Source organism: Tetrao urogallus (genome assembly GCF_951394365.1).
Source record: "Tetrao urogallus genome assembly, chromosome: 7".
Taxonomy (NCBI): Eukaryota; Metazoa; Chordata; class Aves; order Galliformes; family Phasianidae; genus Tetrao; species Tetrao urogallus.
In genome coordinates this window covers 23513042-23537989 of record NC_136820.1, presented here as the reverse complement: position 1 = coordinate 23537989, position 24948 = coordinate 23513042, and the positions used below count along the sequence as shown (strand labels likewise).

Sequence of the window (24948 nt, the reverse complement as noted above, 5' to 3'; positions counted from 1 at the left end):
AGCTACAGGAAGCCCGTAGATCTCAAGTGGGAACATCACAACATGTCCTGGTAGGCAGTAAAGATACAGTAAACACTCTGCTCTCGTCTTTGAAAACTTTCCCTTTATTATTCACATTTTATTCTTCTAATCCTTGAAATGAAAACACTCTTGATCATACCAAAGGTACATTCCCTGCATTTATACATCCTCTTAAAATTTTAAGAATAATAAACAAAAATGTTCAATATATTAAATAGTAAAAAATTAATAGCATTTTTCCTCTATGTGGAAGGTGGCTTATTTATTCCTCTATGTTGAAGGATATTGCTGTATTCCAAACGCATTGTTCATCCAACAACTGGAGAATATAAAATTCTACTTTATGCAGCAAGTAGTATTTCAGGTCATGACATTCCCTTCTTTCATGAGAAAATGTAAAACTGAGTAAAAGCATAACATTTAAGGGATGCTGTTTTTTACAATATAGTATTTAGTTGAAAGCCAATGTGAAACATCAGTAGCGTAAATGGCATTGATACAATTTACCAATTGTAGTTTATAAATGGTCCCATTTAATTGTGATCAGGTTCAGCATGTAAAATATTAAACATCTCATGTTTACGAAATCATTCATATACATCCCAGTGTGCTCTAAGGCATCCTTACCAGAAAGCAGAGATTTAGAAACCATTATTTGTAACATTCACAATAGTTAAAATCCTACTGGTGTTCCCTTCATCAAACTTTAATAAGCTTGGAATATATTTGAGCAAATAAATAATGAAATCAATCTCTTGAAACACACACATTTTACAGTCAGTCTGAGACTTACAAAACAGCTGTATCACTTAATAAAATTGCCACCACACACTACTGTTGTGCACTTATAGTCAAAGTATTTACAGTAATTTCATGAAAATTTGAGAATTCAGATGAGTATCTTCAGAAGCTTCACTGCTACTGAATTCCTTTAAATAAAGCTTCATAAAGGGGTTCTGGCTTCCCAATACTTTTAGCTGTAGTTCTATGTACTCTTGGGAAAAAAAAAGTCTTAAAAATTATATTTAAAATAATTTTCAGGTTCTGAAACCATGAATACTCCCAAACTTAAGTGGCAGTTTGACCAGATGCTCATAGATTTTACTATGCTTACAGCTAGTATACATATAGCTGGATCTATGTCACTCTAGTTTTCATCAGATAATAAATATCTATTTTTACAATCTACAACAGAACCTGAAGACAAACTAGCCAATATTTCATCTCAAGATGAACAAAGCTATGCTGTCATTTACAGGAAGCCTTGCAAAAGCCATGCTGTAAAGAACTCATACGTGGTCAGCATAAAAATTTCTTTATGACTGCTGGGGTAGAGGGATTTTACCAGAACACTCAGTCCCTTCCCAGCTTTCCTATTCCTCAGAATCCTGAATTTTTTGAAGAGCAATGTCAGCTAAGCCAGTCTCACTTTGCAGCGGGCTATCAGGACGTGGGACTCGTGCTTCTGACTCTTTGGTAAGTTCAGTTTCTTCTGTCTGGGCAGTCTGGATCCATGGATTTGGATCTGCTTCTTTGGTAGCATCTGGGCCGGGAGCTGACTGTTCTTCGCTTGTAGAACCAGCCTCTTCTGGTTGTGCTTCATCTAGACAAAAGAGAAAACTCATCACCAGTAAACATGGAACTCACTGGCAAGTAAACCATTTTTTCCTCTGGAAGAATAATAAACGCTAAGAAACTGCATCAGTTACAGAAGTGATTAGCTTCAGCAAGCTTCAACAAAAAAAGTCCGAAGATGTAAGAGTTCTGCTTAAGCTTCCATAAGATTATTTTGAAACTAACCCTACACAAAGCTCTCATTAATTTCTCCACAATTTCACCACAGTTCCTTTTAATACATAAAGGAGCAGAGTAGGACTCTATTTCAACTTCCAATTCAAATATGCTTTACTGACAGTATGGTTAGCCTTTCAAAGAATGGCTGCAGGCTACTTAAATGTAGAATACAGGTGTTCTGTAAGGAAAAAAAAAAAAAAGCTATTTATGTGATTACGTAAGAAGTACTTATAACATACTGAAGAAATTCTTTGCTAATTAACACTTGACCACAATGAACTTTAGCTTAAATGAGTCATCCCACATTTTCTAACCTGACTATACAGAAAAGAATCAGCAATTGCAACTTTATTTCTCATTTTAGAAAAAAAGAAAGTGTTAAATGACTTTTTGCTCTGATTCTGCTAAGTAGGGTTGGGTTGTAGCAATTCTGGAAGGAAAGATGCCTCGTTAAAAGCCAAATAAACCTTCAGAAATTATTAATTTTGGTTTCTTATTTTCTCTTATGATTGGTAGCCAGCTGTAAACACTATCATAACCAGCCACAGCCCTGCCAAAACCTACCATGGTCCCAATTGGCTATGGAGCTAACAACCTCCTTAGCGCAGACTTCCTTACCACCCATCCTTCAAAATACACAATGCAGTTAACTTTATACTGTGATTCTGAAGAAGAAACTATTAAGGGAGAATTAATCTTTCCATTCACAACTGGAAGGAAAAATCTGCTGTCATATTATCCAGTTTGTCCTAATATCTCCAACAAAATTGATTAACGTGAAACTTACACATTACTTTGATTAAAAATTTGGATTTTGAAACAGTGCAGTGTAATTCAGCACCTCCAAAATGGAAGAGTAGAATTCCAGCAAATGCAAGTATGTTGTTATGTGACAACAAAAATATTTCAACTGTTACAGATTTTAAGGCTTGTTACTGTTGTTCCTTTTGATACAGTTTGTGCTACATTAGTGTCAGCAAGGAAACTAAAAATTCTAACCTTTCTTTTGCTTTTTTTCTTGTTTCCTTTTCTCTTTGGCAGCTTCTAGTTCTTGTTTCTCATGAATTTCCTTCAAGGTCTTGCAGACTTTTTTGTGGGTAAACCAGTGTATTTTCTGGCAGTTCTGGTCACAGTACATCACCTGAAAGTTACCACAGCCATCAATTTGTCATGATGTACTAGAAAAATGTACACTACTCCTAAATTTTTAGTGCAACAAGTTAAATCTCTATGTATTCTACTTAATGATATTTGTAAGCCATTTGTCAAGTCATACAGGGATTCCAACCTATATAAAACTATAGGAGAACAGTTTGTTTTACTTAACTCTGAACATACAGAAATTTTATTCTTTCTTCATCCTTAAACATACACACTTGGAAATGCAAGTACTCCCACTTGTGAACTGCAGCCATCTCTCCTAGAAGTAGGTGACATGCACATTTTCAGAGTAGGCATGTGTGAAATTCCTCATAAATCTACACAGTAAGTAGTCAAACATTCAAAATCCTCATCATCTCAATGCCAATAATTTTTGTGATCCATTAAACAATTTATGGCTCCTTACCATCTTACACACTGAACATCTTTTGTCTGCTCCCTTTTCCCCACATGTGGTACAGAATTCAGCATCCACAAAACCCACTTGGCCAGTGATAGCTTGTGTAAGTACAGAGAAAGCTGTAGGGTCAGAACCCTGAAAGACAAGAAGGGGTAAAGAGAATAATTTTGTAAAACACAGGAAATACCACAATTGTACAGTATGTTTCAAGTAAAAAAGAAGCACTATCACAAAGAGGAACAACAAGAGAGAAACAACAAAAAGCAATTCAAGCTTCCATGTAGCCAGCTGTGCTCTCACTCAAGGTGCTGTAGAGCACAATATGAAACTACAACATACAACTTCAAGTAACGTGCACAGCTTTGCAAGTACACATTTATATACATTTTGTATACAAAGTGAACTTAGAGCTTAGCTCCTGTGGAAAGGAAGAAAAAAATTTCATTCTTTTATTTATAAAATGAGTCTTATTTGAAGGTAACTAGCACTCAGCTTGTGAACACGTGCTTACATTTTGAAGAATCAGTGGCTGCACAGAATGTCTCCACAGTCCGTAGCTTTGTTCTGAATCAAAACCACAAGCACAGAGCAATGAAACTAAAATCTGAAGGCGAAGATACTGGCGATTTTTAATAACTGCATACTGTGGGATTAGCTGCAAAGTCCTTTATAAAGAATTTACCCCTTCCTTAACTGAACAAATACTGACATTTAAGAAAATGATTTTGGAAGAATGTGTTATTATTGCAGGAATAACAGCAGCACTACCTAAGATGTAAGCGGTGATTCATTTAATGGATAGTCCCAAGTAACAGCTAAATGATACACTAACTGCTGCTTTCAGGTACAACAGACAGAAGTTTAAATGCAACAAATATAATACGATGCAAAGTGCCTGTCTAAGTCTGTATATTCAAAACCTGTTATTTTCCTGGACAGACAAACTAGATAATTTAAAGTGTAAATATTCCCCACTCATGTCACTGCATTTGGGCAATAGATTTCCATTCAGTGAAGAGAACAGGCTCTACTTTTAATGCTCTGTCAAGTCCTGAAGATAATTGCGTAAGTTATAAGCCTGGATCTCCAAATTAAGCATTTAGTCACATTAAAACATGGAAATAAAGCTCAGAAGCTTTGTACCTTCTGAGGTTAGCAAACATATTACTGATAACTTTACTTCCCTCATTTTCATCTGAAATAACACCTGAAACATGCACATTTATTTCACCTCTCACTTTCAACTCTCACTGTTGTGCTGTCTGTTCTTTGTGCCATTCTGCTATGGGAATATCTCACAGCCTTTGTTGTTGTATTTGAATGTCACTGTAATGTGTCTATTGAGTGAATTAACGACCTGTTCTTAATGCTATAATTAATGCTATTAATGAATATTCAATCAATCAGTTCAAAAAGAACTCAGTGGTCTTTTCAAAGTCACCAACTTGTAGATCCTACGCAGCAGGTTTTTGCGAATTAGTCTCTGTGTTGGCACACAGTTACATCTTTTTAAAAAGGTTTTTTATTTAGCACTGATACACTGTTGTACTCAGAGTACTCAGAATACAGACCAAATGGTCAGAACTTGGAATTTTCAAGACAATTATTTGCCTATTATTATTTAGATATTATTTACAGTATCCTTCCCATACAACACGAGCAATAAGATTTACTATATTTTACTGGTAAACATAAACTACGGATTATTTTGATGTAAACAACATAGGAAGAAAATGTCAGGTTGCCTTGTCTCTAAATAAATCCTTGAATAGTTAGACCGGCAGAAACATGCAGGGCTATAATGATTGCAGCAACTCTGAGATGCCCAGACTGAATCCAAGTAATTGTATGTGCTGAAGGTCAAGGGTTCCAGGAAATTCAATTTTTATTGCATCTCCTTTCTAGCATAATGGACAGAAATACAGTTTAACTAAAGGAAGAAAGCAGAAAAGACTGCAAGTTCTTCTAAGAAGAAACAGGAAGGAAAGCGTTTACTCTAAAGCAACTCTTAATGCATCATGAAAGTCTGTTTTCACACTGTGTTTATTTTTCTGGCTTAGACAAACAGGAGGGATTGCATTAAGCCTCAGGGCATTTTCATTCACTGGAGCCACTTAAGATGGAGGCTATTTTTAACTCACTCAGCATAATCCAAGTATGAGACAAAACTCTGCCTTTTTCCAAGTGTTAGGACATACAATATCTTGCTCTCAGAGACCAGAGAGAACATATGTTAAAAAAAAAAAAAAAAATAGAACAAAACTTCTTGTGTAAGATTTATTATAAACTAATGAAAGCTATTGAAGAGTGAGTTGGCAAAGATGAAGAGCTAAAGTTAGCTATTTTACTTGTAATTAGGATCTCCTAATTCAGATACACACTGTACGGAAGATGGCATTCTCTCGTCTCTCCCTCTGATAAAGGGAGCTTCACAGAACGTTCCTCTACTACCATGTATTACCACTTTCTCCATATACACTATAAATAATCAATGTATTAAATTAGGAAATGACTCAGCTCAGGCATTTAAGCATTCGGTATTAGAGAATTTTCCTGCAACACGTAAAATAAAATTCCAGCTTATCAGAAAGTTCAGGGACATCCAAAGCCTTTGCTTAATATAAGACACTGAAGAACCTGAGAGAAAGTAAGAAAGCTTATTTTAAGCTGAATTTACTATGCAAATTGTTAGAAAATATTATCTTGATAGAAAAAACTTACCAGTTCAACAGGAGCAATACTCCTCACGAGCTGCTGGAGCAATGTAGCTTCACAGTAAGGAAATTTTCGGATACTTTCTCGAATCAGCTTCTCTTGATATACAGGGAAACCATCTTTATCTCTCCCTTTCAAGAGACTAAATTTAAAAAAAAATTCAAAGTAGAATAAGAAATCACACAGTAACTGCTCAGAGACAAGGACAAACACACAACATCCAGTACTTTGTCCTCCTCACTCTGTCCTATCCCACATTTAGCTAAAAGTACGCTCTGAAAAGCCTGCTTACAGATTCCCATTACCAGTGAAAGAGAACCAGCTATAGGTGGACAAGTAACAAAGCTCTTTGCTGTATTTAAAAATGAACATTGTGAAAGTAAACAGTAAAGAATAGACAGCAATACTTTAAAATAAAAATTCTGCTTTATTTACATTTAGTAACAAGCTATAGTCCTGATGCTTCTATATTTATTTGGTTGGCTCCTGCGGTTCAGTGATGAACAACTTGATTTCAGTATATGAAAACTGATTTATGATTTATTTTCAGTATCACCTAAAGATCCACTGGGCTCTGATATGACCTTTCTACAGGTCAGGCCACTTACTTTAAGATCAGGCAGCTAGTTTTGTAACTCTGACTGCATTCTGAGGTTCAGCCTACATGATTTAAGAACCCAAGTGTCATCTAAAGCCAGTGGGATTTTGCAGCTCTCACTTGCTTAAGTGTTTTGAAGAGAAATCTCACTGTCTCAGTGCTAGAGAGCAAGACAGCAAAAGAAGTGTTCCCAGATGATCCATACTGGACTCAGAAATACTTTTTTCCAAGTCTATCACTCCCTCTTTTTTTCCACCATGGAATTCTCTGTTACCTCACAGTGTTTGTGGGATTGCCAAGTTCTAATCAGTTTTAGCACAGAGCTGAAACCCAAGGATTGTTTCCTTCGTACCCCAGGAGAGGACAATACCACTGGAAAAAAAAGAGTCAGTGCAACCCTGAAGTGACTGCTGTTGGGATTATTTCAAAATCTACTTGGCAGAGCTTTTACTAGAGACAGTCCAACTACTACCATTATTCCAGTGGCCTTTTTCTGCTATCTGTAAAGTTAGTTCATACATAGACCTTTCTGCAGAAATACGTACCTTTTGATAAATCCATCCAGTTTATCCTCTCGCTCTTTTAAGAACGTGACGCATTTCTGGAAGATGCAACTGATGTAGTGCATTTTCATAGCAAGTACTTCATTCATATCTTTCTGCTTCATGCACTTCTCACAAATTAGATCCAAAACCCTGTAACATTTCTGCAGTGCTTCTACTTCGGCCAATAGAGGGTTCTCTTTTACCAGCAACACAATCTATGAGAAAAAATGTAATCCAGTTCAGAGCTAGTATTTTTAAACTTGTTACCATTAAAAGTTAGATAAATCTTTGTAGCTAAATTTCAGTGGAGTTTTTACTATTTCTGTACTGCAGTCTTATGCTGTCTTCCCCTTCTTTTGTGAGTGTCATTATTTAGTATTTGTAGTTCCTATGCATGAAATGCTCAAAATTAAGACTGGTATTAAAATATTTATCTAAGAAATAGGGAGACCTGGATAATTAAAAGCATTTTAAAAGAAACATTTAGAGAAACTACAATACACTGTCCTAAAATCTATTTCCTTTTTGAAAATCTAAATAAACTGGATCTGCATAATTTAAGTGGCTTCAAAGAACACACCAACCTCACATATACTTGGAATGCTTTAGGTAGACTGATAACACACTGAGCTAACCATTTTCAAAAGAGCCCATACACCCACTAAATTAGCTGCCAGTTTGTACATGCTGCAGATACTTGGTTGGCAACCACTGACAAATTCCCAACTTTGGACAGCAAGCCCAAGGAACTTGTCTTTGAAATTAGGTGTATTAATTTCTCTGAACTACACAGGAGGAAAAATACTAAAAAAAAATTTTTTTAGCAGCTAACATACTTGGAAATAAAAATGAACATTTCTTGCACATACTGCCAGAAACAGCAACAGCTGTTACTATGGTGAAACAGTGATTAAGGTAGAAAGATGCATGCTGGGACAAGCATGGAGAGAACACTGACAACTTGTCAAGGTAGGGAATTGTCTTGTTTCCATTTGAAGTAAGGCTAGGAAAAAATAAATCCAGAAAAACACACAATTTATGCTTTTCTATGTTAAAAATAATCTCTCTGATAAATTGCATTATTTTGGAATTCTGACCTATACGAACACTGAAATTGCTTCACTTCTGAATCATGTCTAGACGTTAGGTCTGATTCTACGTCATTCTCAGAAGTATCTGAGTTACAGGATAATGCTTTTCATCTTAACTGGACTCACTGAAGAACTGAGTGCCTTTTGGCATAAAAATGAAACCAGTTCCCACGCCAACAAACATGTTTAATTTACATATCACTCTACCTTAACAGGATGCATATTTGTGGTAGTAATAATTTTATGGAGCGGCCCAGCTAACTTTACTGGCAGTTTTGGTTCTTTATCCAAGCCTTGTGGCTTAGTATAGTAGTCCAGCCTTTCACGTGGAAAGAAGTTGTTGATGATGGTCACACAGTCATGCTGACCTAAAAGTACATAAGGAAAAAAAATAATCACGTAACCATAACATGAATGAGAAAAAAACAAGACCTGAGACACAAGCTAATATAAGCAACACAGGTGAGCTTTACACACAAGGAAGCTAAGCATCACATGATTTGCACTGGTAAGAAGCAACTCTTGTTTTTCTTCTGTAAGGTGTGTGAAGGTTTGTTCTGTAAGGTGTGTGAAGGAAACAATTTAATGACATTTCATTTTAGAATTCCATCCCTTTTTCTCCCTGTTAAGCCAGAATTAAAATAAGTGTTTATCAAAGTCATTCACTGTATTCAGAATCAAGCCATAAGAGAAGTCAGTATTTTGACTCTGAGGTACAACTATCCTAATAGCATCTCACTATTAAAAATTTCTCAAGAGCTTTGTCCACTTGGTAGTCTGAAAAAATTGTATTGTGACTTCTGATACATTTCAGACAGAGAGCAGTGTATTAACCAGAAGAACAGAACATGTGGAAAATGTCCTAGAAAAAAAAACAGAAAAAAAGGACTGTGATGAAATAGGATGAGAAAAGTTACATCCTCTTCTTGTTTTCTGCATCTGACAAAATGATGGATTACTAGGCTGAAAGAAAATAGCATTTAGTTTCTGTACTTCAGGGCCACATTCTTTAAACTGACTGATTTATCTTGGCACTAACTCCCTTTATCAGCAGCAGAAGACAACCAACCAAATTCCAGCATTTAAAATCCTTAAGTGTTTTAGACGAGATGTCCTAAGGTAACAGAGCAGTGTCAAACAAATGATGGGGGAACATCCTCACTTCCCACACAAAGACAGATGACTTAAAGTTGACTGGACGGAGAATAAAAGAGAATGGACTCCAATGCTCAGCCTACCTCAGTATGTGTGGAAATACTTACAGAGGTGATGCAATGAGTTTTTAAAGAATTCTCAAAAATTATGTTGGACTCATCATTACCCATTCACCAATTCAACAACACATTCAAAAACAATATTCATTCTCCAAATTCCAAGTACAGAAGTGGACTTCTACAGTACATTAAGTACATAGTTAAGGATTTGCTGCGAGTACTGGCAATCTTTTTCTCCAAAAAGGAATAAAAGCACATATGATCTAAATTTAAACCCCAGTAACTCACTGTTACAGGATGTAAACGGAAATGTCAAGGTAAGCTTCTTCTGGAACAACTAACAGACTTCTGAGAGAGTTCTCAGATGTTTAAAGAACATGACAAGGCTGGGTTCAAATGAAAATAGATGTTCATTTTTAGTTGCTGGGGAGGTCATCTGGAAAGCAATAATTGATTTTTGAAAAAGACACTGCTTTTTCAGGTTATATTTTATCACACAACTTTGCTGGAAATAAATAAGAAGTACTACATTTGGGTTACATTTGGGAATATTAAGCCAGGAATCTCCAGCACTGTGCCAACGTTGGTAAAGAACTAAAAAGGAGTTTAGAAAAAAAGAAAAGAAAAATGAGCCACAACAGAAAGAAGCCTGGCTGCATGTTTTGCCCAGGATCACTTAGCACACTGCAGTGACAACGCTTTCTTTATTGCAACCAAGTTTTGATCAATCAGTGCCAACCTATCTCAGAACAGGTCCTGAGATTTCTCCCTCACACATGCAGAGGGAAAAGAGCAGGAGGTGACTAACCATAAATGTGACCGGTTTCCTCTTACTGTTTGAAAAGTGATGACATTGCATACATTTGCACACTTGGAGAACAGCAGCATTTGTTCTTATAGATACCATCACTTGGGTATTTATAAAACACAAACTGACTCTGGTAAGGAGATGAGATGTGAAAAAGAAAATGATGAATAATGGTGTTAGTTCAAAACAGGTCATTAAACAATATTTCTCCAATAAAAAGCACCAAAATCTGACATTTTACTTTAAGGATTTAGGAAATGATGCCACACTTTGAGCTTACCCACAAAAGCAGCCATCTGAGCTGCTGTCCTTCCCACAGAATTGACAACATCAGTCTCAGCTCCAGCCTCTAACATCATCCAGGTGATTTCTTTGTTTCCTGTATTTGGGGGGGAGGATATGGAGAATTAGGCAGGACAAACCAGAACTTGTATTTCTTCATGTCAGAGCAAAATCAAACTTTTACTAAGACCTAATATGTGTAACAGTGAGGAAAAATAATAATTTTAAGTACATTAAGAATTAACTAAGAGAAATGCACATTGCTGCCGCCCTCTTTAAAGTCCCACAGGGTTACATCAAAGTAGAAACTAAATTCACACAGGGTAAAACTCTGCCCTCTGTAATATACATTCAGCTCCCTGCGGAGCTTATGGGAGTCACACGCATACAATTCCACTAACAATTGGTCCCCCTGGATGGCAGTACAGAAGCAAATTCTACTAATCTCGTTTGACAGTTCAGCTAAACGTTTGCAATTCTAAGAATAAAAAACTCAGTTCTGTTATGTAGCAGGAGCTTAGAGAAGGGAACAGATTGTTCCTTTCTCCTCAGCAGGAACTGGGTGTTCAGACTGGGCTAAATACCAAATAAAATGAAGCTAAAATTTGATGGGAAGATTATATGACATAATTGGTGCCCTTAGAGGCTATTTAGGACACTTGTCACCACTTGTGCTGGTTCTCTTTTCAAAGTTATTTTTGCTTTAACAGTTGCTGTGCACATGCTAACTGAAAAGAAAATTTGAATATAAAAAAAGAAGGGGCTGGTAGACAAAAATTAATATTTCTGGTTTTAAAAGAAAGGCTTTGTGTCAATAGTGCTCATGTACCTTTTGCACTCACGGGTAACAGATCAAGTCAACATTAAGAAGCATTAAAACCCAGGATGGCAGATTAAAATCACAGCTGGGAGAAAATGGTAAAAATCCTGCAATTTCAATAAAGCTGCAGGTATTTAACAGCCTCTGACAGTTTGTTCCTATTTACTTGCTGCACTTTGGATATTGCTCAATGCCACAAAATGCTGAAATCTTTTTACCAAAGTTTGAGCAGCCTCGTGAGCCAGTTAAGGCATCAAAGCTTTTTTTTTCTTTTCTTCTGAATTTACAATGAAAGAAAGCAGAGTTTAAACTCTACCTGATAACAAATGTTACATCTTCCCAAACAGGAGGTTCTAGGGAAGTAAGTGGCCTATTAGAAAAGATACTTAAATTAATATAGCATTTCCAATTCTAACTCTTGTTCTGGAAGAAACACTGTCTTTATGTAATGCCTTTTCCTCACTTGAGAGAATTATTGCTCTTTGCATCAGGAATACGAGAAAGGCAAGAGAAACATTGCAAAGCTCCACCTGAACTGGGAGAAGATATATATTACTATAAGCTCTCTCATGAAAAAAGAAAAAAGAAAAAAGAAAAAAGAAAAAAGAAAAAAGAAAAAAGAAAAAAAAGGATGAGAAATAGAAAGAAAAAAAAAGTAAAAAAAAGCATTTTTAAAACATACTAAATAAATTTGCATGATCTCACAACATAGTTGCAAAAATAATGTAGAAGAGAGACAACGTTTGAAAAAATATTGAATTGACTGGATAAGCTTCATGTATCACTAAAAGCTACTGACACAAAGTCCTAAAGAAGGCAGCATGGTGCAGTATCCTTTCCAGTATAATAGAATATAATTAAACAATGTATCCTACTTTACACTAAAATGGTTACAGAGTGAATTTAGACATGTGACCGAACAGAACTAAGTACAGACATGCCATAGGCCTCAAAAAGCTGAACAAAGAAAAATTTTATATGAAAAAAACAGCAACTCCTCTATTGCACTGTCCTGATGATTCTCAACACACTAACATGAGCCACGTAAGTAACAGTAAGCCTGAATCAAACCAAGGTGCCAATGCATTCCTTCAACTTATTAAGTCAAACTGTATACACCAATGTCTCAAAATTCAGTGAGATAAATTCCGTACTACGTTACCTGAAAGCCCAGCAAACATCAAGGCAGTGTATCCGTGTTCGTGTTCATTGCAGTTAACATCAGCTCCATGTCGCAAGAGCAACCTGCACATGTCTACTTTCCCTTTGTAGGCCGCGTGCATTAGAGGAGTCATGCCATGCTAGAGAGAGGAAGGAAGAAGCACGCAAAAAGAATTAGTTGTATCTCTTGTTTCTCATGCCATTGATAATTTTCACTTGCTCACACATACTGAAAGTTCATGCCAAAGCACGTGTATCTTTAGGGAGTAAGAACAAAAAAGGTCACAAAATGTCGATGAAGAAATGGGGTTACTAACATGCAGCATTATTTCCATTTTCCATAGTGTCACTGTTTTCTGATGATACTGTTATACGTGTGAAAACAGACAAGTCTTAAAAAAATGAAAACCATTTCCCACAAATTAAACATTAGTCTTCTTTGTAAGACATGAGCATCATAGACAACTAGTGCTTGTCATAGCAGTAGAAGCCTGTTTTAGAAAATCTGTCACGCTCCTAAGCTGTTACTTTTCCCCCTGCATTAAATGATAAGTAAAATTAGGAATAGGGTCTTATTGTTTTTGCCATTAGAAAGATTTGTGGTTTCTAAAACGCACCTTGGTTAGTCATGTTGTTGGTAACTGTACTGTCCTGACTCCCACTTATCTTTCTGGTGGCACCGTGTTTGCAGTCCTACATCAGCCAGAGCCCTAAATGCCTTTTATAAAGCTATGCCTAGCTCTAACTAGACCTTAACAACCACACAGCCTCAATTCCTGCCTTTTGATAAACCACACCAGAGCAAAAATGATTAGGTTGGGCAGGGAAGGCCATGAGTTATCATGTAATTACCAATGCAAAGGCAGGCAAGTCCTAGGGGAAATTTTCCAAACAGGGAAGAATGGTTAATACAGACTTACTCTCAAAGAGCAGGGAGCATCTTCTTGAGCTCTTTTTGAGAAAACTGAATTACATTCAAGTTCTTCAACTTTGATAAACTTTTTTTTCCAATGTGCAGTTTATTTTCACTTAATGCCAAGTCAGGATGTAAGTTATCAGCCAAGACACAGTAACTGCCTAAAAACATTCTCCAGCACTGAACACACGGATGTGTGATTTGGTCTGTCCCATAAAGAAATCAAACTGACATTTTCTTCCCTATTCTTGCAGGTCAGGGTAACGTGCACAGCTACACTCATATACACCATTACCACAGCTCCATCAATGCAGGGTGATGTGATGTTCTGAAATAGTCAGTTTGAGCCTAAATGTATTTTTATTTCCATAGAACAAAACCTAAAGTTAGATTTTTAATTAGCATTTCCAAAAGAATAAAAAATAAAAAATAAATCCTAGAGGTGAGAGAAATCAAGCAAGTTAAAATTATGACGACAATTTTCAGTATAATTTCATTACTCCCTGCTCTAAATGAAAACATTAAAAACAATTCTTGCAGCACTTTATTTTAGTAATCTGAAATATTTTCACACGCTGCAATACAAACTGCTATTAGAGAAGCAAGAGGCGTTCATGAAACAAATCTGTGACTGGTTTTGTTAGGTTTCATTTGTGGTCCTGTAATAGAAAGAAAAGCATTCTATCTTACTGTGCATAATACATTACAAACAGAAACTTTGTAGAGGCCAGTTTGGCGACACCCAGTTCGGCTAGATACTTGAATTAAATTGTAAAAATGCCTCTGACTTAACAGAAATAGTACGAAAAGCTGCTTGTCCTGTGTCCTGGTTTTGGCAAGTATATGACTGGAACTTTCATTCAGTGAAAGCCTTTAGAATTTCCAGCCTTAAATCTTTTGAGTAAGATCATCCTTATCCACTTAAATATGCTACAAGCTGGATCTGGAAAGCAGTCAATAGATATATGAATGAATCATTCTATCTACAGCTAAGTACAAACTAATTCTAACATGAAATACTGTTCACTGAGTGCAGATACCTCTCATAGTTACACTCTTCCTCCTCCTCCTCAGCCATCCTGCTGAGTTGTTGGTTTCACACGTGTAACACATTACATTTCTGACTGTTTAACAGTAGTAATGAGAAATTAAATTCTATGCTAGTCAAAGTCCTACATTAAAATCACAGAATGCTTAATACATATTGAATTTTGTTCAGTTTGTGGATTTTGAAGTGCTACATAAAAAGATCAGAAGACACAACTTTTTCTCCTGACCACGTATTTGAAAATTTTTCTGCTAATATGGAAATTCACACTGGAGTAGCAAGACAGAGTGACTGCAAAACCCTGCACTGAAGATAACTAATAGGAGAGAATACACTAGCAGGCAAGCTGCCTTTGCAATTCCAATAAATCATTCAGTTCTGTAGCTAGCACAGAGATGCAGAGTGTTTGTAAAAGACACGTGTTATATTGTAGGAAGAACAGCAGTATTATCAAACTAGAAAAAAAAAGTAATGCTGCCAACGTCACTGGCATACTCTGTATTACGATTCTGAACAGCCTTAACATTATTTCAACAAGGAAAAAGCGCGAAGCCTTTTCAGGTCAAACCCCTCTGAAAACAGGGAGAGCTCAATTACTGGAGGATGCATAACTTTAGGTATGACACTTTGAAAGTCAGTGTACTAAATGTACTGAAATCAGACTAAAGATACTGAAATCTGATTTGGCCCTTGTCTAAAGATACATAGAGAAAAGACTGGTGACTGCCAGTAATTTTAATCTAAAAGAAAGTAGACCTAAGCAGTTGGAATACAAAGCTAGAAACATTCAAACCAGAAGTTAACAGGACACTGTGTTATGTATTAATATATATTTTTTAAATCAAAGAGTGAGTTATGAGCATGAAATTAATAAATTGTGTTTGCATGTTTGCTGTAAATGCAAACAGAAAATTGCTCATTCTGTGGACTCTCTCATGTAAAAAAGAACTTTGAGGAAGGAAATGAATTCCTAGCTCCCAACTAAATTATGCTTTCCTTTTAGTATCTAAGCATTTGATTGTCAAGGCTCCAATTCCTCACTTATTAAATTAATAAAATTGAATAAAAAATAACAGCAGTGATACAGTAATAATGTGAAGTTCAGGATAACAGCGAGGGCAGTGGAGGAAGCAAATAAGACCGATGCATTCAGAGCAGTCTCCAGTTGTGGCGACCTTGGATAACAAAGCTGATGTTCAGTTGGTATTTCGTACACTATTTATGTACAGTTACTAGAATAACACATTACAGGCAAAACAATTTGTGACAGAAAAAAATTTAAAGCTGACATGAGACAACTGCTGGATTGAAAATCCTAAATAAATCTGAACATGCATCATTACATTTATCACTGCTGGGGAGGCAGGGAGAAAGGAGACTGAAAGAAGTCCATGGCTTGAGCTGTTTAAATATACCCCAGGCACATACTGTTTCTTCTTTAACAATATCCTGAGGCATAACTCAGCTGTGGTGCCTATTAATAAACCATATCCTCTCAGCAGTAATCCTACATGTTGCACTAATAATGCATCATGGGTGCACTACTTCAGCTACTGCACAAAAATAAATGCTGTGTAAATTCATAAATGAAAAACACATTTACAAACATATTTATCTTGGATTCCTAAAATTTACTGTAAATCTGAGCATGATTAGTTTGTCAGAAGCTTTTGAAATTCATAAACATTTAAAATTTTATTTGTAAACTGTATTTAAAAACAATCAGAAAATGGATCTGTCACTAGTACAAAAAATGCTAATAGCATCCCAGGAACATAACCAATATATGATACTGGTAATCATTGTAATGAAGAGATCATTTCTCTCAGCGCTTATGAAGCCCCATCCTGAATACTTTTTGTAGTTTCAGGCCCTGCACTACAACAAAGGCAGGGACAACTGCAGCGAGTGCAGCAGAGTTACCACCTAGACATGGTAGGAGCTCCCAGGCTGGGGGCTGGAGCATTTGTGAAGAGAGGCTGAAAGAATTGGGTTAGGTCAGCTGGAGAGCAGATGGCTTTATGGGGACCTCAAAGCAGCCTGAGTGTTCACTTATGGTGGTGGGAAGGCAAGAGACAATGAGATTAAGCTCTGAGGTCTTTTCTAGCCTAAACTCACTGGTGATCTTATGAAGTGGTAAGGTCAGGAAAAGCACAAAATGATATGAAGTACCTAATCAAGAACAGACACAAGCCATTGGATGTTTAAATTTAATAAACTACTCAGGGATCCAACATGCATACAGGACAATTACATTCCTGCTTTCATGTTACATTTTTCAGTCATGTTGTATGCTTTAGAACAACCCTGTAAAAAGAAAGAAGAGGAAATAGACATGAATCTGCCACAAGAGACTTTTCTTCAAGAATTTCCTCCCATCTTTGTGTCGCACTTTAGAATTATGTCTTTTATCCAAACTATCACCTCTGTCTCTGCAAAAGACAGCGTTTTCCACTTCTGACCTAGCTGCTTGCTCTTTCTGTTTATGGTTCTGCAAAGATGAGGTGCAAACGAGAGATGGGTAAAAAATAAGGACAGCTACTCTTTATTCACACTGCCTGCTGTTGCACAAACAGATGGGTTGCACAGTTAGGCAGGGGGTGACAAGAAGCCAGGCATGCCTCCATTTATCTTGCTGCAGTGTTGTTCAACTTACCTTATAGACACCAAAGCTCACGTAGTAACTTTAGAGAAAATACACAGCATGCACTACACAAAGTAACATTAAACTTCCTTTAGAAAAAGCTTAGAGCTCTTCAAAGGCTCATTATTCAGCTGCAGGCTGGAAACTTCAGAGGAATTCTAACTTCCAAGAGTCTGCATTGCAAAGTTATTTAACACCAGACAGGCCTTTGGACCTAGACTTGCAATTGCTAAAGCCAGTACAACGCTTGCACAGTTGTGTCATACCTCATCCAAGCAATTGACATGGACATTCTTGCTGCCCAGCAGCCTTCCAGCCTCTTCAACATTCCCTTTAATTAAAAAGAGAGAGAAAAGGGGATGAGAATAAGAAATCAAGAATTAGGGGAAAAAGAACAGTCCCATTTGGGAATGTTAGGGAATAATTGGGAGTAGAATAAAAACCTTTGTAACTAAGCATCAATAAATCCATCACACCTGGTGAAGAGGCATAGGAATGAACAGTATTATGTTCTAGAAGTTTAAAGGCCAAGGTCTCAATTTAAAAGAGTAGTCTGAAAGAGTGCACTATGAGTAAGCATTCATTTTTCCGAAGTAACTGATCTACACACACACACAAGAACAGGACGTATCTCTTCATAAACTGTATCAGAACAACTGAATAAAATGATACTGAGTATTTTAACACATTCTGTATTTCTGGAGGCTCTTACATCTAAAAGAAGGAAATTATCACATTTCACTTTTTTGGCCTGAATGAAATATGTTTTAAAGTTCAATCTCCCTTAGTGCTTAAATGCAGGGTTTGCAACTTCCCACCTCACAAGTCCATTAATGTAGATGAAATTTGCTTACAGTAACACAGAATAAAGGCAGGAAGTGAGTACAAGGACCATGTAACTTGATCGCTGACATTTCAAAAAAGGAAACAAAAACAAATCCATATGTAGATTGAAGTCTGAAAAATCTGTACAAGGAAAAAGAATGGGCTGTATCTTGTTTGATTTACTACAAAAACCTTTTCAACTAAAGATGTAAGAACTTCAGTCAAAGCCCGCTGACATTGCTGAAGAGTCCTGCAATGTCTCTTCAATATGCATCAGACATTCAAGCAAATAGAAACTAAGGAACGCTGAGTCTCAAACTGGGAAATTTAATTTATTGCCAATTGACAGACAATTCTGATCAGTGAAGTAAAACTATTTTAACAGTGGCCTGCTTAATAAAAATAAGCCTGATATGTTTCATTTAACGAAGGGCTTCACGTTTAACTTCACTACATCACAAGAAGGTGATCATTCAGCAGCTTTTCAGCAGTTTTTGCAATCTCGGTTTTACTCCTAGCTGAAAATTAATTATTTGGGGGAAAAGAGCCAGTAATCTGGGTCACCTCGATGACAATCCAGCAAAATACAATGCCTGAAGGTGAGGGCACTGCCAACTAGCCTGCTCCCCCAAACAATTTTTTCCTTAATGTACAAGAAGCTTTTTAGGGCCTGACGTGGTTTTAAGAAGAATATTTCAGCAAAAGGACAGGTGTTTGTTAGAGCAAATCCTCAAGAAATGATTGTCAAAGCATACTTTTGGGCAGATAATACAAAGCAAAATTGCATTTACAAATTCAGAGCTCTGTATGAAAAATCACCTGAGGATTTCCAAACAGGGCACTAAACTTTGGCAAATGTCAAAGTTTCAGAGTCAGCTAGCTCTGGAAGTTGGAGTTGAGCCATTCCTAATGCTGTGTGATAGGAGGACAAGAGACAATAGGCAGAATTTGAAAGAAAGAGAGGTTCCTTCTAGACATAAGGGTCTAGACCTTTAAGGGTCCCTTTCAACTCTAAGGATTCTATGATTCTACACAGCTGTAGGTGTCTCTGTTCATTGCAAGAAAGTTGGACTGGATAACCTTTAAGGGTTCCATCTAACTCAAACAACTGTATGATTCTATAAGGAAAAACATTTAACTATAAGCCCAGGAGGAAGAGGTTGTTCAGACAGATGGTGCAGTCTCCATCCTTCGAGGTTTTCAAGGCCTGATCACATAGAGCCCTGAGCAACCTATGGCAGACTCACAGCTGGACAGTTTTTAGCAGAAGATTGGACAGGAAATTCCTGATGTCCTTTCCAAGCTGAACTCCTCTATGACCTTAATTATAAGCATGTGGTAAGATAGAGCGTTTGCAAGACTTAAGGTTTCAAATTGGTTATTGACTGGTGAGTCAATCAGTTGATCCTGAACCACATTAGGACAGTCAGTGATGAACTTCAGTTTGTCTCTGACATAGAGGCACACGTTAACAAGACTGGCTCAGAACTACACACACAAGCGCATGTAACATGGGTGTCTTCAGTTTACCTCCAGCTAACAGCTCTCACAACTTCCAGAATAGCGTTCTGAGTACAAATGTTCAAACGGGGCTGTAAATTATCTGTGCAGGCCCATGAAATCCAACATGAGAAAAACCTTCCCAGCAATAAGAATGTGGGCAGTGTGATGTGGGGAAACAGCAACTCACGTGTGAAGCACAAAATAAAACTACGTCAGTGATAAGAGCTGCGGGACACCCCGGCCAAGCGCAAGTTCTGTTAATCTTAGTAGGCTCTGCCTGTAGAGACATCCCGTATGCCAGCGTGACAGGCCAGAGGCTAGAGACAAGCAGATCTTCAAAGGACGCTTTCTCAGCACGCATCAGCCAGGCCGATGCACACGAGTCACGCCAACATACACAACACGCGAGGTTCCCCACACAGCCGGGCCCGGCCCGAGCCCGCTCCGCGCAGGCGGGCACAGGGAGACGCGGCCCGCCCTTCGCCCGCCGGCGGGGAACAGCCGCACGGCGCCGCCGAGGCCCGCAGCAGCGCGGGGCGGCGCGCGGGCCGGGCTCACCTTTAGCGATCACTCCCAGCAAATCCTTCTCCTCCGGGCTCAACTCGCCTTTCCGCGGGGGAGCCATGGCGGTCCCCCAGCCCTTAGGGCAGGCTCAGGGCGGCGTCGCCCAGCCAAGCGAGCTCGGCCCGGCACGGCCCGGCCGCACCTCAAACCCCGGCCCAGCCGCCGCCGCCCGCCCGCCGGGTTCCGGCCCCGGGCCGCACTACGCGTACCGCCGTGCGGGGGGAGCCGCTCCCGCTTTCCCGCTTTGCCCGCGTCCCGACTCGGCGCGGCCGAGAGAACAGACAGCGTCCCTCTCTGCTCCCGCTATAAAAGCCGAACGGCCGGCTTTCCTCTGCGTTTCGCCCTTTGCTTCGGGTTTCCTCCCCGCTCCCTCTGCCCCGTCCCCCCCGCGAGCAGCCGGCAGTGGCACGGCCGGGCGGAGGGGGCGGCCGCAGCGGCGCCGTGTGTCAATGTGTCTGTCCTTCACTCCTCCATTGTCTGACGCTGCCAGTGCCGCCGCCGCGCCTGCCCTCCCGGAGCGCGCACCCACCCGACAGGTGCGGGGGGCCCGCGGGCAGCGCTTCGCCCCGCGGCCGGGCGCGGTACTGGGCGGGGGGCAGACGGGGGGCGCGGGGACGGCGCGGCCGCCGTGGCAGGTGTGGGGAAGCGCGCCCGGGCGGCCTCGTGGCCTCGTCCCGCGGCCTCGTGCGGACACCCCACGCGGGAGCGGCCCCTCTCCTCGCTGCCGGAGCGGCGAGGGCGCGGAAAGGACGCGGGGTCGCGTGAATCTCGAAGGGAAATGGAGCGTCGGGAGCGCTCCGCGCCGCGCCTTTTGTTAGTGCCTCTCTGAAATCCCAGCCCCGAGCAGCGGCGCGCTTTGTTTCGGCTCCGACTTTCCGCTCCTCGGCCGGGGCGCGGCGTCCCGTGGGGCTGCGGGCGGCCCTGCCCCGCTCCTCGCCCTGCTCTTCTGAGGGACCTCATCTTCCCGGCAGTGGCTTTCGGAGGCGTGCGTCCTCGTCACCCACCTGACCGGCGCTTGCGGGTTATCTCCCGGCCGCTTATTGCGTGTTTATTTGTGGACTATCTCTGACATACTGCTCTTGTTCTGTATTTCGCGTTTGCCTGGGTGCCTCAGTGCGTGTCAGAAGCGGTGCTGACCGGTTCCTGACCCGGAGCCGAGCACGCTCTCTGCTCTGCCATACCTTCGCGGCTGTTCCGCGCAGTGTGATTTAACAAAGCGGCTGAGCTCCGCGTGCTTTAAAAATCCAGGGAAGACGGGGACGGCGCTGTCAGCGAGCGGCGTTGAATCAACACGTGTCACTGAGCGGGGGCTGCGTGCTTACACCGGTGCTCCGGGTTTTACAGGTTCCTTTGGCTTCTTGTGGGAGACCAAAAACACCCCGAAGGAAATGCCCTTGGCGCAGAAGTGCTTTTTATACTCTGGTCCAGAAAGATCTCCCTGTGCTGTGTAGACAGATGGCTGTCACCGGCTCACCGTGAGGGCTGAATTTGGGGTTTAAGTAGTCTTTGTCGGTTTGCTGTAGGGTGTTGATTTAACCTTCTGTGAACAAATCTTGTGATATTTTTGTGCTCTAATAATCTACTAATAAAAATAAGAGTGTGCTGGCTTCCTTTCATATACCATTAATGACGTATAGGAATATGTTCTCCTGGTGCTATAATGTTCTTATAGTCGTAGCAACTTCGTTCACAGGGTGAACAGGCAAAAGTTTTTCTTCCCTGGAGCTCATTGGGTGGCTGAGGCTGGAAGTGCTCTTTCTGTAAGAGGAAAAGACATAATATGAGGGCTGTTCTGAAAATAATGCCTCCTATTTTGCTGTGTTGGCCTACAACGTCAGAGGTAAATAGTATGATAGTGTGGCAGTAGATTGAACCTTCCTGCCAGTATTCCATCACATTGTATTGCTGTGTGACAGATGGCAGCAGAGGGACAGTCTAACAAAATGGTGTCAGATGTGGAAGCGTGTATGAAGCAAAGGTGTGGAATTAAATTCCTCCATGTGAAAACAGTTGCAGCTTTTGACACTCGTGGGCACTTGTGGAACATTTATAGAGACAAAAGAATGGGTGTGAGCACAGTGAGGCGGTGGGTGGTGCAGTACCGTGAAACAGTGGGTCACCTCCACTGGATGCCAATTTCTAGGAATGTGGCATTCAGGCATTTGTTCATCACATCTGAAAATGCACAGCCAATGGTGGTGCTGTGTGGAAGAAGAGTGTTTTGTAGCTGAGAATTTGCTCTATCAGTCCTATTTTGCTCTTTGTATCTTTTGTAGTTTCCATGGAAATAAATAGGAGGCATTATTTCCAGAGCAACCTGAGTAACTTAGAATGTTTCTTTCTCTTACCTATTAAAGGTTTCTCTGTGACTTCCAGTCCAGTGGTAAGCAGATATTTCACAATCTTCTGTTTATTCTTGCAATATCCTGCTGAGGAAATGAAGTACTGCTGCCTCCATTTTATGCACATTTTATTTGAAGTGTGTGGACATCAAATGACTGTTCCACAGCAGTACAGGAAGTCTGTGTCAGGGCAGGGAACTGGAACCTGAAATTGTAAGCTCTGAACACTTGTTTTTTACTGCGTAATGTATTTGTTTTTAGATACTTTGTCAGTTTTTTACATAACATAGAAGTTGTAGGTATTGTGTAAATAATATAATAATTTCATGTTGAGAACTACAGAGAGGGAAGCAAATGTTATCCTCAGTGCAATGCCCTGTTGTTTAAGTTTCAAGCATATATCATATATAGGAAATTCTGTATTCTCTCATCAGGTTATTTATATGTCTGATGCTTTTGGTTTGTGAAGCAGGCACAAATGGTGACATGTTTTCCCCCTCCACTTTGCTGCTTCTGATGTGTGCATTTCTGCTCTTGAGAGGTGTGTATGATGGTTATTGTGATGAATGCATAGGTGATCCTAAGCATCTGATGCTTTCTGCAACTGTGAGGAGTGAGATTAGTGCAAGAAAATAGCAAGGATTTCTTTGGTTGAGTATTAGTAACATTCCGTTTTGATATACAGGAATTTTGGGGGAATCAAGGTAGGGCAGAAGAAGCTGTTCTGCTCTTTGGAGAGTATGCTGTGAAATAGCTGTAGGGTGTGAAAGAGAAAAAGGAGATGCTGAACTCGTTTCACTGGTTTCAAGCTTTCTTCCATTCTGTCCAGTAACTATCACTTGTGCCTTGGCTTGCTTGAGTTCTGATGATTGTCCTCTCTTGCTCTCCTGCTGGCTCAGAGATCATATACCCTCTCTCTGTACCAGATGATCAGAAACTTGCTCTGGCCAACTGCATTTTATCTAGGGAAAAATACAAGAACAAGTCAAAGAAGTATTCCCACAGCTTATTCTCCTAGCTTCCATCCTGCAGGGTCGCAGCTAAGGACCTTCTAAACACAGGGTGGTATCTTTGTTTTTGCCTTTGTACTTGATAGCCTGCAGTGGTGTTGTGGGTTGTTGTGTTTTTGGGGTTTTTTTTTGAATGTATGTAAACTCTGCATCGGCAGCATCCTTTTATAGTTGCATGGAAAAAAAAGAAATAGGGCTAAAAATTGCCTTTTATTTGTTTTTAAACCTGTCACTTTATGGCTGCAATTTTTTTTTTTTTTCTCCTGCATCTTAGTTCCTCTTTTGAGAGTTTATGGAAAATTATTCCCTGTTCACCCTTGATGGGCAGTCATGGCTTGAAAGACATGTAACATCCCACACCATTGTGGGCTTTTTTTTTTTTTTTTCCAACCTGAAGTATGAAGTCTGTGTAGTCATTCCTTTGTAATAACTGTTTCACATGGCTCTCATGTCCACTTTCATAAAATGGATCCTCTTTCTGCACAGCCTGTGCTGTGGGGAATCTCCTTAAAGTAGGGCTGATCCTGTGAGATGAATCTCTGCTGAGTTCTGGACCTACTGACTCCAATCCTGATAATGATATCCTGCCAAAGAGAACAGTATCTAACAGGATTATTCATTTAGATCGTTTCAAGCTGATGCAGGTTCAAGGCTTTGTTTTGTTTTGTTTTGCTAGAAATATCCTCTGTTTTTTCCTCTCTAATCTTTGGATATGTTACTTTTTTTTTTTTTTCCTACTTGATTGGCACTGTTTAACTTCAATTTCCTTAAATATTTTTGTTTGATTGTAAATGCTTTTAATTTAGGTTTCTTCTGTATTTGTATCTCATGACAACTGCTGAATCTGCTTTGATCTGTCAGTGCTGCTAAGACTTATTTTGTACCAAAGGTAGATTACGAAAATACCTCAAAGGTATTTGACTCAAAGCTGCTATGGGCTGGAATGCATGATATATATTCAAACAGAATAGCTAGATCTTTGAAGGGCAGTGCATTCCTATAGCTGGGGTGTACCCAGAGACGTGGACAGAGATGTCTGCCTGCTACCAATTCCCTGTGGCACCTTGCACAAAGTTAGACCTTCTGTACATTTAGAAACTCAGGAGCAAATCCCAGCACTTAAATCTAGCTGTATCCAAAACATGGCAAGGTGAGACTGGCACTTGCTTAATCTTGTCTTGAACACCAACTGTTGGGAAGTATTCTCAAGCATGCGGGACAGAAGGAAACCAAAATGTGCTAACAGACTTTCTGATCTGAACTATTGGATGTATTTTCCAGCTCTGGACAGAGCAATGCAAAAGTCTCAGGTTGAGACTTGAAGGTTCATGTGCTGGTATAATCCCTTTTGACAGGGCACATTAGTGTGACTTGGAGAGTCTGGTGATGATTTGCCCTTAGACCTGATATGGCCGAGCAGAGCCAGCTCTGGTGTTTTTGCTCCCATAATACAGGTAGCATAGCTACCATCTTTGTAGAGGTTTTT

General features: G+C 39.6%; 1 protein-coding gene across 1 annotated transcript; it reads right to left on the bottom strand.

Annotated features, from left to right (window-relative positions):
• Positions 1–1394: 1394 nt before the first annotated feature.
• ANKMY2 (ankyrin repeat and MYND domain containing 2) lies at positions 1395–20171 on the bottom strand (the record flags this gene model as incomplete). The annotated part of the gene is made up of 10 exons (XM_079538099.1): positions 1395–1624; positions 2815–2956; positions 3383–3511; positions 6098–6233; positions 7235–7449; positions 8533–8693; positions 10628–10726; positions 12612–12750; positions 17485–17549; positions 20105–20171. 10 exons carry the CDS (start codon positions 20169–20171, stop codon positions 1395–1397), a joined length of 1383 nt encoding a protein of 460 aa, XP_079394225.1.
• Between the last annotated feature and the right edge of the window lie 4777 nt (positions 20172–24948).